An 18,810-nucleotide genomic window follows, 5' to 3' on the forward strand; every position below is an offset into this window, starting at 1 on the left:
TATATATTTTTGTTCAGAGTAGTATGATTACTCTGTGCTCTGAGTGTGTACAGCATCTGTCAGTGGTTGTGTGAAAATGCATGCATACAATGCGTAGCTCTGTGTATACAATATGTATAACAGTGTGTGCGTGCTAAAACACGTCTAGATAATAGAGCTAAAGATTGTGTGTCTTGGCTGAGTAATAAGAGGGAGGCTGAGATACCTTGATGTGTTGCAGCAGCTCTCCCAAGGTCATTTCCTGTCCACGGTCACGTCTGCCATTAACCAGGAAGTCATCCCACAGGGAGTACTTCTTTCCTGCAACCTGCCGATAGACACAAAACACACACAATCAGAACACCTGGCACATCACACACACACACACACACACACACACACACACACACACACACACACACACACACACACACACTAATCAGTCAGGAGAGAGGGAGCATGGTTTAGTATCTTCCCAAAACAATGAGGACTGCAGCGATGGTTAATGGTCAATGTTGGACTAAGCTCAGCAGTGAGATCAGAATTCAACTAGTTACTCAACAAAATACTCAACAAACAAGGCAAAAATGTAATTCAAACATAATTTCTCACTACACTGGAGGAATATCTCACATAGGGAGAATAAACCTGAGGCATAAATTAAAAAGAAGTAGTACCACAGGAGGCTGCTGAGGGGAGGACGGCTCATCATAATGTCCAGAACGCAGCAAATGAAATGGCTTCAAACACCTGGAAACCATTTGTTTGATTAATTTGATACCATTCCAGTCATTCTACTCCAGCCATTACCACGAGCCTGTCCTCCCCAATTAAGTTGCCACCAACATCCTGTGATGTGTACCCTCCCATCAGAACCCCCTATGTATACCTTCCCTTTCTCTTAAGTTTAGTTCAATAAAACAGATCAGGTAATTGCAGTTATAGGGTTAATTTCTTGGTGTCACTTTTGTGTGAAAGACAACAGAAAACTGTGTTACATTTCCAACAATAAGAGCAGAAACTCAAAAAGTTAAGTTGAAAAATGTAATAAAGTCCACACCTCTGTGAATATGAACCTGCGAAATAACAGCATATGAACTTTCCAGAAGCTTGGCCAGACTGCAGATCATATGGCAGTAACAGTGAGGGGCTTTAGTTAAGAGTTTTAGGGGCCAATTTTTCTTCAGTGTTTTCCTGAATCAATGTGTAATATGTATTGATGTATATACAGTGCATTCAGAAAGTATTCAGACCACTTTTTCCAAATTGTTTTACAGCCTTATTCTAAAAAGGATTAAATTGTTTTTTTCACCCTCGTCAATCTACACACAATACCCCATAAAAAATGAAATATCACATTTACATAAGTATTCAGACCCTTTACTCAGCGCTTTGTTGAAGCACCTTTGACAGCGATTACAGTATCAAGTCTTCTTGGGTATGACACTACAAGCTTGGTACACCTGTATTTGGGGAGTTTCTCCAATTCTTCTCTGCAGATCCTCTCAAGCTCTGTCAGGTTGGATGGGGAGCGTCGCTGCACAGCTATTTTCAGGTCTCTCCAGAGATGTTCGATCAGGTTCAAGTCCGGTCTCTGGCTGGGCCACTCAAGGACATTCAGAGACTTGTCCCGAAGCCACTCCTGCATTGTCTTGGCTGTGTGCTTAGGGTTGTTGTCCTGTTGGAAGGTGAACCTTCGCCCCAGTCTGAGGTCCTGAGCGCTCTGGACCAGGTTTTCATCAAGGATCTCTCTGTCTTTTGCTCTGTTCATCTTTCGCTCGATCCTGACTAGTCACCCAGTCCCTGCCGCTGAAAAACATCCCCACAGCATGATGCTGCCACCACCATGCTTCACCGTAGGGATGGTGCCAGGTTTCCTCCAGACGTGGCGCTTGGCATTCAGGCCAAGAGTTCAATCTTGGTTTCATCAGACCAGAGAATCTTGTTTCTCTTTAGGTGCCTGTTGGCAAACTCCAAGCGGGCTGTCATGTGCCTTTTACTGAGGAGTGGCTTCCTTCTGGCCACTCTACCATAAAGGCCTGATTGATGGAGTGCTGCAGAGATGGTTGTCCTTCTGGAAGGTTCTCCCATCTCCACAGAGGAACTCTGGAGCTCTGTCAGCGTGACCTTCGGGTTCTTGGTCACCTCCCTGACCAAGGCCCTTCTTCCCTGATTGCTCAGTTTGGCCGGGCGGCCAGCTCTAGGAAGACTCTTGGTGGTTCCAAACTTCTTCCATTTAAGAATGATGGAGGCCACTGTGTTCTTGGGGACCTTCAATGCTGCATAAATGTTTTGGTACCCATCCCCAGATCTGTGCCTCGACACAATCCTGTCTGGAAGCTTTACGGACAATTCCTTCGACCTCATGGCTTGTTTTTGCTCTGACATGCACTGTCAACTAATTGAATTTACCACACCTGGACTCCAATCAAGTTGTAGAAACATCTCAAGGATGATCAATGTAAACAGGATGCACCTGAGCTCAATTTTGAGTCTCATAGCAAATGGTCTGAATACTTACAGTACCAGTCAAAAGTTTGGACACACCTACTCAATCAAGGATTTTTCTTTATTTGTACTATTTTCTACATTGTAGAATAATAGTGAATACATCAAAACTATGAATTAACACATATGGAATCACGTAGTAACCAAAAAAGTGTTAAACAAATCAAAATATATTTTATATTTGAGATTCTTCAAAGTAACCACCCTTTGCCTTGATGACAGCTGTGCACACTCTTGGCATTCTCTCAACCAGCTTCATGAGGAATGCTTTTCCAACATTCTTGAAGGAGTTCCCACATATGCTGAGCACTTGTTGGCTGCTTTTCCTTCACTCTGCTGTCCAACTCATCCCAAACCATCTCAATTGATTGTGGAGGCCAGGTCATCTGATGCAGAACTCCATCACTCTCCTTCTTGGTCAAATAGCCCTTACACAGCCTGGAGGTGTGTATTGGGTCATTGTCCTGTTGAAAAACAAATGATAGTCCCACTAAGCGCAAACCAGATGGGATGGCGTATCGCTGCAGAATGCTGTGGTAGCCATGCTGGTTAAATGTGCCTTGAATTCTAAATAAATCACTGACAGTGTCACCAGCAAAGCACCCCCACACCTCCTCCTCCATGCTTCATGGTGGGAACCACACATGTGGAGATCATCCGTTCACCTACTCTGCGTCTCACAAAGACACAGTGGTTGGAACCAAAAAATCTCACATTTGGACTCATCAGACAAAAGGTCAGATTTCCACCGGTCTAATGTCCATTGCTCGTGTTTCTTGGCCCAAGCAAGTCTCTTCTTCTTATTGGTGTCCTTTAGTAGTGGTTTCCTTGCAGCAATTCAACCATGAAGGCCTTATTCACGCCGTCTCCTCTGAACAGTTGATGTTGAGATGTGTCTGTTACTTGAACTCTGTGAAGCATTTATTTGGGCTGCAATCTGAGGTGCAGTTAACTGTAGTGAACTTATCCTCTGCAGCAGAGGTAACTCTGGGTCTTCCTTTCCTGTGGCGGTCCTCATGAGAGCCAGTTTCATCATAGCGTTTGATGGTTTTTGCGACTGCACTTGAAGAAACTTTCAAAGTTCTTGAAATTATGATAATGATGGACTGTCGTTTCTCTTTGCTTATTTGAGCTGTTCTTGCCATAATATGGACTTGGTCTTTTACCAAATAGGGCTATCTTCTGTATACCCCCCCTACCTTGTCACAACACAACTGATTGGCTCAAACGCTTTAAGAAGGAAAGAAATTCCACAAATTAACTTTTAACAAGGCACACCTATTAATTGAAATACATTCCAGGTGACTACCTCATGAAGCTGGTTGAGAGAATGCCAAGAGTGTGCAAAGCTGTCATCAAGGCAAAGGGTGGCTACTTTGAAGAATATCAAATATAAAATATATTTTCATTTGTTTAACACTATTTTGGTTACTACATGATTCCATGTGTTATTTCATAGTTTTGATGTCTTCACTATTATTCTACAATGTAGAAAATAGTAAAAATAAAGAAAAACCCTGGAATGAGTAGGTGTGTCCAAACCTTTGACTGGTACTGTATGTAAATAAGGTATTTCTGTTTTTTATTTGTAACACATTTGCAAAAATGTCTAAAAACCTGTTTCTAAAAACAGAACCCTTGACTGTTTTTTAATTAATTTAATCAATTTTAGAATAAGGCTGTAATGTAACAAAATGTGGAAAAAGTCAAGGGATCTACTTTCTGAATGCACTGTATATACTGTATGTCTGCCAGTTCATAAAGGGTCTGTTTCTGGCTGTTGGACTGGAATAGTTTAGTCAGACCAGGGGATAAAGGCAGGGAGGAAAATACAGACAGACAGATGTCCTTTATCCTGTACACTCTGGGCACAAGCCCAGCTTCCACTCCCCAAACCCTTCTTTTAGATATTGCATCTTCAAGAGGAAACACAACAGTGTTGAAATACAACAGAAGACTTACACATCAATGTAAGTAGAAGTGTCATTATAAATGTTAGGCTACAGGAGTGATTCTTGAGTTGTGTACCAAACACAGGTCATGTCATCAAGACATCCAGAATGCAACACTAACGCCAACCAAACCAGAAGCAGTGGCTGTCTGACACAAAGCCTGTTTAATAGGAGTAAGGGGCTTCATGGCCCTGAGATGACCAGAACATAGAGTTTCTGTCAGTATCCTACTGAGCTATATGACGCTAAGCTCTTGGTGTGACCCCACCATCATCCTTAAGGTGTGCTGGCTAGGAGACATCTGATTTTATACCCTGATTACACCAGGCACTACATCTAGTGATCAAACCACCAGAGACCATCCATTTTCAATGGGGGGAGGATACACAAGCATACATCCAGCGACTTAAGGGTTGGCGACTATGGTCTCAGAAGCCAGAGTTCAGAAAGTCCCACGTTTATGCAAATGACTAGTGACACGACCGCATGATAACCAATCGGAGAAGGGAGTCTTGGTAGCTAGCTTTGACACTATGCTAGATGACGTGATGTTATGCATGCTGTTTGGAAGATACACTGACAAAGGGAGAATTTGCCGATCTTTACAACTTTGTAGATTTAGGTATAACTGGGCCATAAGTGGACAAGAAGGAATGGTGATCCCATAGAGGATCACACTGCGATGGCCTCTAACCCCAACCACTGTTTATCTCTATAGGATCAATCCCAGTAGTCCAAACATAGACCAAGAATGCTTCATCTTAGTGATCCAGTTAAAGCTCAGCTAACATAAACATTCCTGCTCCTCTGGCCACCGGACTGACATTACACTCCAGTGGCCTCACGTGACCCATCTGTTTACCATCAACATCTTAATCCTCTCTCCAGCTCCATGTGCACGACCTGAGGGAAAGTGTGATGTCACCTGACCACGGCTCTGCCAGGGTTCCTCACTCGCAGGAGAATGTGTCAAAATATGTCACTTTCTGGGCCTAACCAACGCAGGATCTGTCTGTCTGGGGGTTTTGTGACATGATGAAAACTTGGCCTGAGAAACCAATACCAAAACTAGAACAGAACCTGGGTCCAATTATCTGTGCTTCAGCAGCCAAGAGGAACGGTCAGAGAGTATCTTACAGTCTACTGTCTACTCCCACTGCCTGCCTGGTGGGGATAAGGTTCTGGAGACACACTCACAGCCTGCTTCTCATTTGGCCTTATTGGGTGTGTAGCTATAACCAGCAATGATCAAACATTGGGAGACGAAGGCATCATGGAATCTAACCCATCACCACATAATAAGTGAAGAGTAAATTAAGATGTCAAATGATGTTGCTGCAGAGAGGATATTTTCCACTGGTGTACATCAGGCAGTGGGTGACAGTGTTTGGTAATGGCAATGATTTTGGGTGGATGGCAATGTTTGCCATAGTTAGGAGAGTTACAGTATACATTATGCATTTTGGCATTGCCAGTTTTGGAACAGAGAGGTTGTCTTTGCCAAGAAAGAGGGATTGTTTGAAATCTCTAAAAACACATATGTTGTGAGACTTTGTGAAGAACTGCCTTGTTGAGGTTTTCCAGAGAGATGGATCAGAGCAATGTTTATAATGAAGGCCTTTGTGTGTAGATTGTTCAGAATATAAACCAGGCTATTTTTACTCTCCCTCCCTCCCTCTCTCACAGGCCTCTCCAGGAACTCCACAAGGAGCCTTCAGTCAATCGGCCGCCCAATCAGTCTGTATGTGCCCCCGTGTGACGTCATCCCCTCACCGCCTCAGAGGCATAAACATAAGTAAGAATGGTGGAAGTTAGAACCAAAACCGGCTGCTGCTGGAAACAATTACAAAGCTTTTAGACTCCTCTCTTAGACCTCCCACCCACCCCATCCAATGTTTCTTTGTGTTTGAAATCCTATAATAGATTACACAATCATCCCCACAGAACTATAAACTAAAAGAAAGGAATCCAAAATGGTGGACAACAGCCTCTGCTTTGATGGCTCCAATAATGTCACCTATCTGAGGGAATGTTCAATAAGGAAACCAACACAAAGCATGACAGCCTCCACTTACTGGTGATGCATAATGACAGGCTTTGTTGGTAATTCAATTATAACTTGCTTGAATCCTAATTGGTTAAAACTCTCTCTATGCCAATCAGACATCTTAGTGAACGTCTAGGCCCACAGGGTCTTAAAGCTAGCTGAGACATCAATGGTTAGGTAAACCCCAAACCTGTCAGAGTATTGTGCTCAGATGGGACACTGCTTGGCTGCTACCCAAACAGCAGCAATCCATATAAGGTCTTATGTCAGCACTATATAACAACGAGGGTGGATCTACAGAATAAACAGAGGACCGATGGTGGACAAGAGTGTGCTGTTCATGTCAAACACTGGCCCTCTGGAGTTTGTCCTGAGGTCTACTCTGAGACAGTCAGTGCAAAGCTGTTTAGAACCAGATCTGGCTGGTGAGTAGAGATGTATGAGGAGACAGACAGAGAGAGAGAGAGAGAGAGAGAGAGAGAGAGAGAGAGAGAGAGAGAGAGAGAGAGAGAGAGAGAGAGAGAGAGAGAGAGAGAGAGAGAGAGAGAGAGAGAGAGAGAGAGAGAACGACAGGCAGACCGACAGACAGACAGACAAAGACAGGCAGACAGAGAGACAGGCAGACAGAGTGACAGGCAGGCGCAGGCAGGAAGGCAGGCAGGCACAGACATACAGAGAGACAGATAGACAGAGACAGACAGGCACACAGACAGAGTGACAGGCAGGCTCAGGCATGCACAGACAGACAGACAGACAGGCACAGACAGAGAGACAGAGAGAGAGAGAGAGAGAGAGAGAGAGAGAGAGAGAGAGAGAGAGAGAGAGACAGAGACAGGCAGGCTCAGGCAGGCACAGACAGACAGGCAAGCACAGACAGAGAGAGAGAGAGAGAGAGAGAGAGAGAGAGAGAGAGAGAGAGAGAGAGAGAGAGAGAGAGAGAGAGAGAGAGAGAGCAGGCAGGCTCAGGCAGGCACAGACAGACAGGCAGGCACAGACAGAGACAGAGAGAGAGAGAGAGAGAGAGAGAGATACAGACAGACAGGCAGGCACAGACAGAGACAGAGAGAGAGAGAGAGAGAGAGAGAGAGAGAGAGAGAGAGAGAGAGAGAGAGAGAGAGAGAGAGAGAGAGAGAGAGAGAGAGAGAGAGAGAGAGAGACAGACAGACAGACAGGCAGGCACAGACAGAGACAGAGAGAGAGAGAGAGAGAGAGAGAGAGAGAGATACAGACAGGCAGGCAGGCAGGCAGGCAGGCAGGCAGGCAGGCACAGACAGAGACAGAGAGAGAGAGATACAGACAGGCAGGCACAGACAGAGAGAGAGAGAGATACAGACAGGCAGGCAGGCACAGACAGAGAGAGAGAGATACAGACAGGCAGGCACAGACAGAGAGAGAGAGAGATACAGGCAGGCAGGCACAGACAGAGAGAGAGAGATACAGGCAGGCAGGCAGGCAGACAGGCAGACAGGCAGACAGACAGACAGACAGAGAGCAGAGAGAGAGAGAGAGAGAGAGAGAGAGAGAGAGAGAGAGAGAGAGAGAGAGAGAGACAGACAGACGAGACAGGCAGACAGACAGAGACAGACAGACACAGACAGACACAGACAGGCAGACAGACAGACAGACAGACCCTTACGGACAGCATATGGCCCATGTGGAGTACAGTCTCTGTAATGGACACGTGCAGGTTTTGATGTAGCCCTCTCCCTTCATGGAGCACAGCAAACATTCTCATCTGCTATCCACATATCAGAGCCTGCATTATCACTGGGGTTGTCTACTCAAACTAATGCCTTAACAGTTGTTGCCAGAACAACTGAGTATCAGAGTATGTACAGTGCATTTGTAAAGTATTCAGATCCCTTGACTTTTTCCACATTTTGTTACGTTACAGCCTTATTCTAAAATTGATTAAATCGTTTTTTTTTACTCATCAATCTACACACAATACCCCATAATGACAAAGCTAAAACCGGTTTTCAGAAAATCTAATGTATTAAGAATAAAAAAATGGAAAATGACATTTACATAAGTATTCAGACCCTTTACTCAGTACTTTTTTTTTTGTTTTGGGGGAATGGATCAGCTTAATATTGCAGATAGATTGTATCTTCTATCAATGTAATTGTCTGCATCACTTCCAATCCCCCATGTTTTTTAATTTTTTTTTTTATAATTTTTTTTTAAATATATATACTCCCCTTTATTACTTTTCAACCCCACCATCCTTTCCCTACTTGGAGTAAATTAGTGAACAACAATGCCCAGGCCTCTACTTCCGGTCTATACTTACTATCTACACCTTATGGACAGAGTTAATTTTACAATAATTCTATTATATATATTTTTATTTATTTTATTTTTTTATTGCTCCTGAACTTCTTCTACTCTCAACCTCTCCGATCATTTTCATGATGTCCATCCGGTTTGCTTCTATATGCCATATCTTTCTAACTGTGCTCTTTCCCAAAAGCTCCCAACATACAACCTATATACTTATTATGGACACAGTATGCTTACATTATTAGCTATCTTTGTTATTATTTGTTGTTATTTGTTATTAGTCCCATCCTTCAACTATATTCAATACCTCCCATCTATCTCTTAACACCATCCATATAGGATTTCTATTTGCCATATATATTTCAACCGTACTGTGATGTTTTACAAAAGTTCTGAACCTTTCTATTCTCATTGCTTCTACAGATTGTGAATTAAAAATAAACATTTTTGCTAAAAGTATTATTATATTATTGATTGATTGACTATTACTTTTCAGATCACCCAGTAATGCTATTTGCAAGGTTAGTTCCAGGTAAATATTGCAATCCTTTAGCCATTCCTGGACCTGTGTCCAAAAACAAGCTACAAATGGACAGTACCAAAACAAATGATCTAATGATTCTGTCTCTTCACAGCAAAATCTGCAGAGCTGGGAAGATTGTATCCCCCATATAAATAACATTCTATTGGTAGCAAGAATTTTATATAATAATTTAAATTGAAAGATTCTAATTTTTGAATCCGGTGTCGTTTTGCGTGTCAGTTCATAAACACTATGCCATGGGATCGGTACGTCAAAGATCTCTTCCCAACTATTTTGCAATCTATATGGGACGGCTGTCAATCCTTTGGTCCTTAAGTGAAACTGATATACTTTTTTATTTATCACAGTTTTCCTTAACCAATTATGTTCTTTAATGCAAGGCCGACAGACAAGTTCCTTACTTTCTCCCCCTTCCACTTTTCTCTTCCACTTTTGCGGTAAGGCTGCAATTATTTGGTTGTAATTTTGGGTAGAGCAGATATTTCCATATGTTTTTGTCAGCTGCATGTGCGACATAACTCCACCAGTCCTACCGATGATATCATTTCCGAAGATTATACCTTTTTTAAACATTCTGTCAAAAAATAAAGTTTTTTGGTCAATTAGTATATTTGAATTTAACCACAATATTTGTTGCATTATTTGTTCTGTCGTTTCTGGAGGATTAAATTGAAATTGCAACCAACTTTCTATGGCTTGTTTTAGAAATAGTGACATTTGGGAGATTATTTCCTTTTCAAATAACTGAAAGTGAGTGGTTGTAATCTGAATAAAGGGAAAAAGGCCTTTCTTGAACATTGGGTGAGACAATCTTACTAATTTGCTTGAGAACCAGTTCGGATTTAAGTATAACTTTTGTATGACTGAAGCTTTTAGTGATAGGTCTAATGCTTTAATATTTAATAATTTCTGTCCTCCGAATTCATATTCATTATATAAATATGCTCTTTTAATTTTGTCTGGCTTGCCGTTCCAAATAAAATTGAATATTTTTTTCTCATATAATTTAAAAAACTGTTCGCTAGGCGTAGGCAAGACCATAAGCAAATAGGTAAACTGGGATAATACTAAAGAGTTAATCAGGGTGATTTTTCCACAAATTGACAGGTATTTTCCTTTCCATGGTAGTAAGATCTTATCTATTTTTGCTAACTTTCTATTCAAATGTATTGAAGTGAGATCATTTATTTCCTTTGGGATATGTATTCCGAGTATATCCACATCATCATCAGACCATTTTATTGGTAAACTACATGGTAATGTAAAAATTGTATTTTTTAGTGATCCAATACGTAATATAGTACATTTGTCATAATTAGGTTGTAATCCAGAGAGGTTAGAAAATGTATCTAGATCCTCTATGAGGCTGTGGAGGGATTCTAGTTGTGGATTTAAAAGAAAACATGAATCATCAGCGTACAATGACACCTTTGTTTTTAAGCCCTGTATTTCTAATCCTCTGATATTATTATTGGATCTGATTTTAATAGCTAACATCTCGATGGCCACAATAAATAGATATGCCGATAGTGGACAACCTTGTTTCACTCCTCTTGACAGTTTTAAACTTTCTGAGAAATAGCCATTATTTACTATTTTACACCTAGGGTTACTATACATGATTTTGACCCATTTTATAAGAGATTCTCCAAAATTGAAATGCTCCAGGCATTTATATATAAACCCCAGTCGAACTTTATCAAATGCCTTTTCGAAGTCTGCTATGAATAGCAGGCCTGGTTTCCCATATTTTCCATAGTGTTCTATTGTTTCCAATACTTGCCTTATATTATCTCCAATGTATCTTCCATGTAAAAACCTGTCTGATTAGAATGAATAATATCCGACAATACCTTTTTAATTCTATGCGCTATACATTTTGCTAGGATTTTTGCATCACAACACTGAAGTGTAAGGGGCCTCCAATTTTGTAAATGGACTGGATCTTTATATTTTCCACTTGTATCCAGTTTCAGTAATAATGAGATCAGACCTTCTTCTTGAGTGTCAGATAATCTACCATTTACATAGGAGTGGTTAAAACATGCTAATAACGGTCCTCTTAGTATATCAAAAAGGTTTGGTATACCTCGACTGGTATGCCATCCAACCCTGGAGTTTTCCCAGACTTAAAGTCTTTAATTGCATCCAGAAGTTCCTCCTCTGTAATTTCACCTTCACATGAGTCTTTCTGTGTGGCTGTTAATTTGACATTATCTATAGAAAAAAATCTCTACAATTAGCTTCAGTTAGAGGAGATGGAGGCGACTGAAAAGAAAACATATGCTTAAAGTACTTTGTTTCTTCCTTCAAAATATCATTTGGTGAATTATGGGTGACTCCGCCAATTGTAACCAGTTTCATTAAGTTCTTTTTGGTAGCATTCCTATGTTGAAGATTAAAAAAGAATTTTGTGCATTTTTCCCCATATTCCATCCAGTTTGCTATATTTTTATAATATATTACACTTGATCTTTCTTGAATAAGTTTCTCCATTTCTTTTTGTTTTTCCTCTGATTTATTCTGAGCCTCTATGTTACAGTTTTTATTGCCATCTATCTGTTCTGTTAAACTTTCTATTTCCTTTCTTAGTATAAACTCTTTTGACCTAAATTGCTTTTGTTTTCGAGATGAGTACTGAATTGCATGGCCTCTAAAGGCACATTTAAAGGTGTCCCATACAATAAGGGGATTCGCTGTACCTATGTTATGTTGGAAAAAGTCAGTTATAAATTCCTTTGTTCTAATTATAAATAAATTATCATCCAATAGGCTTTGATTAAATTTCCAATATCCTCGCCCACGTGGAAATTCAGTAAGAGTAATGTATATGCCTATTATATGATGGTCCGACCGCATTCTGTCCCCTATCAACACTTTTTTTTTACTTTTGGTGCCAACGAGAATGAGATAAGAAAGAAGTCAAGACGACTAGCTTGATTCAGTCTCCGCCATGTATATCTCACTAGATCAGTATATTTAAGCCTCCATTTATCTACTAGTTCTAATGTATCCATGACATTCACAATTTCCTTAAGAGCATGTGGGTGATTGTTTGTGGTGTGATTTCCTTTACGGTCCATTGAGCTATTTAAAACAGTATTATAATCCCCCACCATAATAATATTGTCTTGAGTTGCTTGCAGGCTTGATAATTTTTACTCAGTACTTTGTTGAAGCACCTTTGGCAGCGATTACAGCATCGAGTCTTCTTGGGTATGACGCTACAAGCTTGGCACACCTGTATTTGGAGAGTTTCTCCCATTCCTTTCTGCAGATCCTCTCAAGCTCTGTCAGGTTGGATGGGGAGCGTTGCTGCACAGCTATTTTCAGGTCTCTCCAGAGATGTTCATTCGGGTTCAAGTCCTGGCTCTGGCTGGGCCACTCAAGGACATTCAGAGACTTCCCGAAGCCACTCCTGCGTTGTCTTGGCTGTGTGCTTAGGGCTGTTGTCCTGTTAGAAGGTGAACCTTCACACCAGTCTGAGGTCCTGAGCGCTCTGGAGCAGGTTTTCATCAAGGACCTCTCTGTACTTTGCTCCGTTCATCTTTGCCTCGATCATGACTAGTCTCCTAGTCCCTGCCATTGAAAAACATCCCCACAGCATGATGCTGCCACCACCATGCTTCACCGTAGGGATGGTGCCAGGTTTCCTCCAGACGAGATGCTTGGCATTCAGGCCAAAGAGTTCAATCTTGGTTTCATCAGACCAGAGAATCTTGTTTCTCATGGTCTGAGAGTCTTTAGGTGCCTTTTGGCAAACTCCAAGCGGGCTGTCATGTGCCTTTTACTGAGGAGTGGCTTCCAATTGGTCAGTTTGGCCAGGCGGCCAGCTCTAGGAAGAGTCTTGGTGGTTCCAAACGTCTTCCATTTAAGAATGATGGAGGCCACTGTGTTCTTGAGGACCTTCAATGCTGCAGAAATGTTTTGGTACCCTTCCCCAGATCTGTGCCTCAACACAATCCTGTCTCAGAGCTCTACGGACAATTCCTTCGACCTCATGGCTTGGTTTTCGCTCTGACATGCACTGTCAACTGTGGGACCTTATATAGACAGGTGTGTGCCTTTCCAAATCATGTCCAATCAATTGAATTTACCACAGATGGACTCCAATCAAGTTGTAGAAACATCTCAAGGATGATCAATAAAAACAGGATGCACCTGAGCTCAATTTCGAGTCTCATAGCAAAGGGTCTGAATACTTACGTAAATAAGATACAGTGGGGAAAAAAAGTATTTAGTCAGCCACCAATTGTGCAAGTTGTCCCACTTAAAAAGATAAGAGAGGCCTGTAATTTTCATCATAGGTACACGTCAACTATGACAGACAAATTGAGGAAAAAAAATCCAGAAAATCACATTGTAGGATTTTTAATGAATTTATTTGCAAATTATGGTGGAAAATAAGTATTTGGTCACCTACAAACAAGCAAGATTTCTGGCTCTCACAGACCTGTAACTTCTTCTTTAAGAGGCTCCTCTGTCCTCCACTCGTTACCTGTATTAATGGCACCTGTTTGAACTTGTTATCAGTATAAAAAACACCTGTCCACAACCTCAAACAGTCACACTCCAAACTCCACTATGGCCAAGACCAAAGAGCTGTCAAAGGACACCAGAAACAAAATTGTAGACCTGCACCAGGCTGGGAAGACTGAATCTGCAATAGGTAAGCAGCTTGGTTTGAAGAAATCAACTGTGGGAGCAATTATTAGGAAATTGAAGACATACAAGACCACTGATAATCTCCCTCGATCTGGGGCTCCACGCAAGATCTCACCCCGTGGGGTCAAAATGATCACAAGAACGGTGAGCAAAAATCCCAGAACCACACGGGGGGACCTAGTGAATGACCTGCAGAGAGCTGGGACCAAAGTAACAAAGCCTACCATCAGTAACACACTACGTCGCCAGGGACTCAAATCCTGCAGTGCAAGACGTGTCCCCCTGCTTAAGCCAGTACATGTCCAGGCCCGTCTGAAGTTTGCTAGAGTGCATTTGGATGATCCAGAAGAGGATTGGGAGAATGTCATATGGTCAGATGAAACCAAAATATAACTTTTTGGTAAAAACTCAACTCGTCGTGTTTGGAGGACAAAGAATGTTGAGTTGCATCCAAAGAACACCATACCTACTGTGAAGCATGGGGATGGAAACATCATGCTTTGGGGCTGTTTTTCTGCAAAGGGACCAGGACGACTGATCCGTGTAAAGGAAATAATGAATGGGGCCATGTATCATGAGATTTTGAGTGAAAATCTCCTTCCATCAGCAAGGGTATTGAAGATGAAACGTGGCTGGGTCTTTCAGCATGACAATGATCCCAAACACAACGCCCGGGCAACGAAGGAGTGGCTTCGTAAGAAGCATTTCAAGGTCCTGGAGTGGCCTAGCCAGTCTCCAGATCTCAACCCCATAGAAAATCTTTGGAGGGGAGTTGAAAGTCTGTGTTGCCCAGCGACAGCCCCAAAACATCACTGCTCTAGAGGAGATCTGCATGGAGGAATGGGCCAAAATACCAGCAACAGTGTGTGAAAACCTTGTGAAGACTTACAGAAAACGTTTGACCTGTGTCATTGTCAACAAAGGGTATATAACAAAGTTTTGAGAAACTTTTGTTATTGACCAAATACTTATTTTCCACCATAATTTGCAAATAAATTCATAAAAAATCCTACAATGTGATTTTCTGGAAAAAAAATTCTCATTTCGTCTGTCATAGTTGACGTGTACCTATGATGAAAATTACAGGCCTCTCTCATCTTTTTAAGTGGGAGAACTTGCACAATTGGTGGCTGACTAAATACTTTTTTTCCCCACTGTATGTCTGTTTTTATTTATTTATATATTTGCAAAGAAAATCAAAAAAACTGTTTATGGGGTATTGTGGGGTATTGTGTGTAGATTGCTGAGGATTTTATATTTATTTAATCCATTTTCGAATATGGCTGTAACGTAACAAAATGTGGAAAAAGGGAAGAGCTCTGAGTACTTTCCGAAGGCACTGTATATCATTGGATTATGCACATGCACTACCAGTCAAAAGTTTGGACACACCTACTCATTCAAGGATTTTTCTTAATTTTTCCATTGTAGAATAATAGTGAAGACATTAAAACTATGAAATAACACGTATGGAATCATGTAGTAACCAAAAAAGTGTTAAACAAATCAAATTTTTTTTTTTATTTGAGGTTCTTCAAATAGCCACCCTTTCCTTGATCACAGCTTTGCACACTCTTGGCATTCTCTCAACCAGCTTCATGAGGTAGTCAACTGGAATGCATTTCAATTAACAGTTGTGCCTTCTTAAAAGTTAATTTGTGGAATTTCTTTCCTTCTTAATGCGTTTGAGCCAATCAGTTGTGTTGTGACAAGGTGTGTGTGTGTGTGGGGGAGGGGGGATACAGAAGATAGCCCTTTTTGGTAAAAGACCAAGTCCATATTATGGCAAGAACAGTTCAAATAAGCAAAGAGAAATGTCAGTTCATCATTACTTTAAGACATGAAGGTCAGTCAATATGGAACATTTCAAGTTTCTTCAAGTGCAGTCTCAAAAACCACCAAGAGCTATGACGAAACTGGCTCTCATGAGGACCACCACAGGAATGGAAGACTCAAAGTTACCTCTGCTGCAGAGGATAAGTTCATTAGAGTTACCAGCCTCAGAAATTGCAGCCCAAATAAAAATGCTTCACAGAGTTCAAGTGACAGACACATCTCAACATCAACTGTTCAGAGGAGACTGTGTGAATCAGGCCTTCATGGTCGAATTGCTGCAAAGAAACCATTACTAAAGGACACCATTAAGAAGAAGAGACTTGCTTGGGCCAAGAAACACGAGCAATGGACATTAGACCGGTGGAAATTGGTCCTTTGGTCTGGAGTCCAAATTGGAGATTTTTGTGTCTTCGTGAGATGCGGTGTGGGTGAACGGATGATCTCCGCATGTGTATTTCCCACCGTAAATCATGGAGGAGGAGGTGTTATGGTGTGGGGGTGCTTTGCTGGTGAGACTGTCTGTGATTCATTTAGAATTCAAGGCACACTTAACCAGCATGGCTACCACAGCATTCTGCAGCGATACGCCATCCCATCTGGTTTGGGCTTAGTGGGACTATCATTTGTTTTTCAACAGGACAATGACGCAACACACCTCCAGGCTGTGTAAGGGCTATTTTACAAAGAAGGAGAGTGATGGAGTGCTGCATCAGATGACCTGGCCTCCACAATTCCCTGACCTCAACCCAATTGAGATGGTTTGGGATGAGTCGGACCGCAGAGTGAAGGAAAAGCAGCCAACAAGTGCTCAGCATATGTGAGAACTCCTTCAATACTGTTGGAAAAGCATTCCAGGTGAAGCTGGTTGAGAGAATGCCAAGTGTGCAAAGCTGTCATCCAGGCAAAGGGTGGCTATTTGAAGAATCTCAAATATAAAATATATTTTGATTTGTTTAACACTTTTTGGGTTACTACATGATTCCATTTGTATTATTTCATAGTTTTGATGTCTTCACTATTATTCTACCATGTATAAAATAGTAAAAATAAAGAAAAACCCTTGAATGAGTAGGTGTGTCTAAACGTTTGAATGGTACTGTACATTCACATCAAAACTCCAGAGGAAGAAACATTTCAACATTATCTATGCTTTCAAAATGTTAGCCCTCAAGTTCATTCCTCCCTTCATAAAGTACTATTCTACTTTCTTTACCCATCTATGAGTGAGAGGGACGCCACCAACTGATATTGTAAGATAGATAACCATGATCAGAAGGGCCTCCCTTTCCCAGACAGAGATGTTCCTCTCAGATTGAGGCAGATCCCCCTCTCTGTCAGGATGTCCACATGAACACCCTGCCACTGTGCTGTTAGGTGTCTCCTCTCCTCTCTGGCAGTAAGCTGGGCGGGACACCCATTGAGGTTCCACAGCTACTTCCTGAGGAAAAGGAAACCAGGCTGTGGTGGCTTCCAGGAAAAAACAGACAGGAAATCAGGAATTATCCTCTAAAGACACATAGACATCACAGGATTGTTTAACACACACCTTCCCAGAACCAGCTCAATCCAGATGGAAACACCACCGTGTGTTTGCCTGGCTACCCAAACTCTTTGCTCCGGCCAAACGCCACACCACGCCACGCCCATGGACATTCGTCTCTTCTCCGCAATGAGTCTGGATCTGAGTACCTCCCCGACAATTTCTAGAATGGAAATCCATTCAGGCAAACAGTGTATAGATCCAGTAATATACAGTGCATTCGGAAAGTATTCAAACCCCTTAACCTTTTCCACATTTTGTTACGTTACAGCCTTTTTCTAAAATGTACTAAATAAAAAATGCTCCTCATCAATCTACACACAATAAAAAACAGAAATACCTGATTTACATAAGTATTCAGACCCCTTTGCCATGAGACTCGAAATTGAGCTCAGGTGCATCCTGTTTCCATTGATCATCCTTGAGATGTTTCTACAACTTGATTGGAGTCCACCTGTGGTAAATTCAATTGATTGGACATAATTTGGAAAGGCACACACATGTCTATATAAGGTCCCACAGTTGACAGTGCATGTCAGAGCAAAAACCAAGCCATGAGATTGAAGGAATTGTCCGTAGAACTCAGAGACAGGATTGTGTCGAGGGACAGATCTGGGGAAGGGTACCAAAACATTTCTGCAGCGTTGAAGGTCCCCAAGAACACAGTTTCCTCCATCAACCTTAAATGGAAGAAGTTTGGAACCACCAAGAGTCTTCCTAGAGCTGGCTGCCCGGCCAAACTGAGCAATCAGGGGAGAAGGGCCTTGGTCAGGGAGGTGACCAAGAACCCGAAGGTCACGCTGACAGTGCTCCAGAGTTCCTCTGTGGAGATGGGAGAACCTTCCAGAAGGACAACCATCTCTGCAGCACTCCATCAATCAGGCCTTTATGGTAGAGTGGCCAGATGGAAGCCACTCCTCAGTAAAAGGCACATGACAGCCCGCTTGGAGTTTGCCAACAGGCACCTAAAGAGAAACAAGATTCTCTGGTCTGATGAAACCAAGATTGAACTTGGCCTGAATGCCAAGCGCCACGTCTGGAGGAAACCTGGCACCATCCCTACGGTGAAGCATGGTATTGGCAGCATCATGCTGTGGGGATGTTTTTCAGCGGCAGGGACTGGGAGGGAAAGATGAACGGAGCAAAGTACAGAGAAATCCTTGATGAAAACCTGCTCCAGAGCGCTCAGGACCTCAGACTGGGGCGAAGCACACAGCCAAGACAACGCAGAAGTGGCATCGGGACAAATCTCTGAATGTCCTTGAGTGGCCCATCCAGAGCCAGGACCCGATCGAACATCTCTGGAGAAACCTGAAAATAGCTGTGCAGCTACGCTCCCCATCCAACCTGACAGAGCTTGAGAGGATCTGCAGAGAATAATGGGAGAACCTCCCCAAATACAGGTGTGCCAAGCTTGTAGTGTCATACCCAAGAAGACTTGAGGCTGAAATCGCTG

The 18,810-nt window shown here is 42.1% G+C and overlaps 1 protein-coding gene across 2 annotated transcripts in view; it reads right to left on the reverse strand.

Moving 5' to 3' along the window:
- The window catches only part of uba7 (ubiquitin-like modifier activating enzyme 7), a 115,550-nt gene that overhangs the window by 5,916 nt on the left and 90,824 nt on the right, over positions 1–18,810 (reverse strand). For both annotated transcript variants that reach the window (XM_041887540.2, XM_041887539.2), the window contains exon 22: positions 206–307. In XM_041887540.2, coding sequence (XP_041743474.1) covers positions 206–307 — 102 coding nt within the window. The remainder of the gene's footprint in view (positions 1–205; positions 308–18,810) is intronic.

This window comes from Coregonus clupeaformis, chromosome 10 (assembly GCF_020615455.1).
Source record: "Coregonus clupeaformis isolate EN_2021a chromosome 10, ASM2061545v1, whole genome shotgun sequence".
NCBI classification, from domain to species: domain Eukaryota; kingdom Metazoa; phylum Chordata; class Actinopteri; order Salmoniformes; family Salmonidae; genus Coregonus; species Coregonus clupeaformis.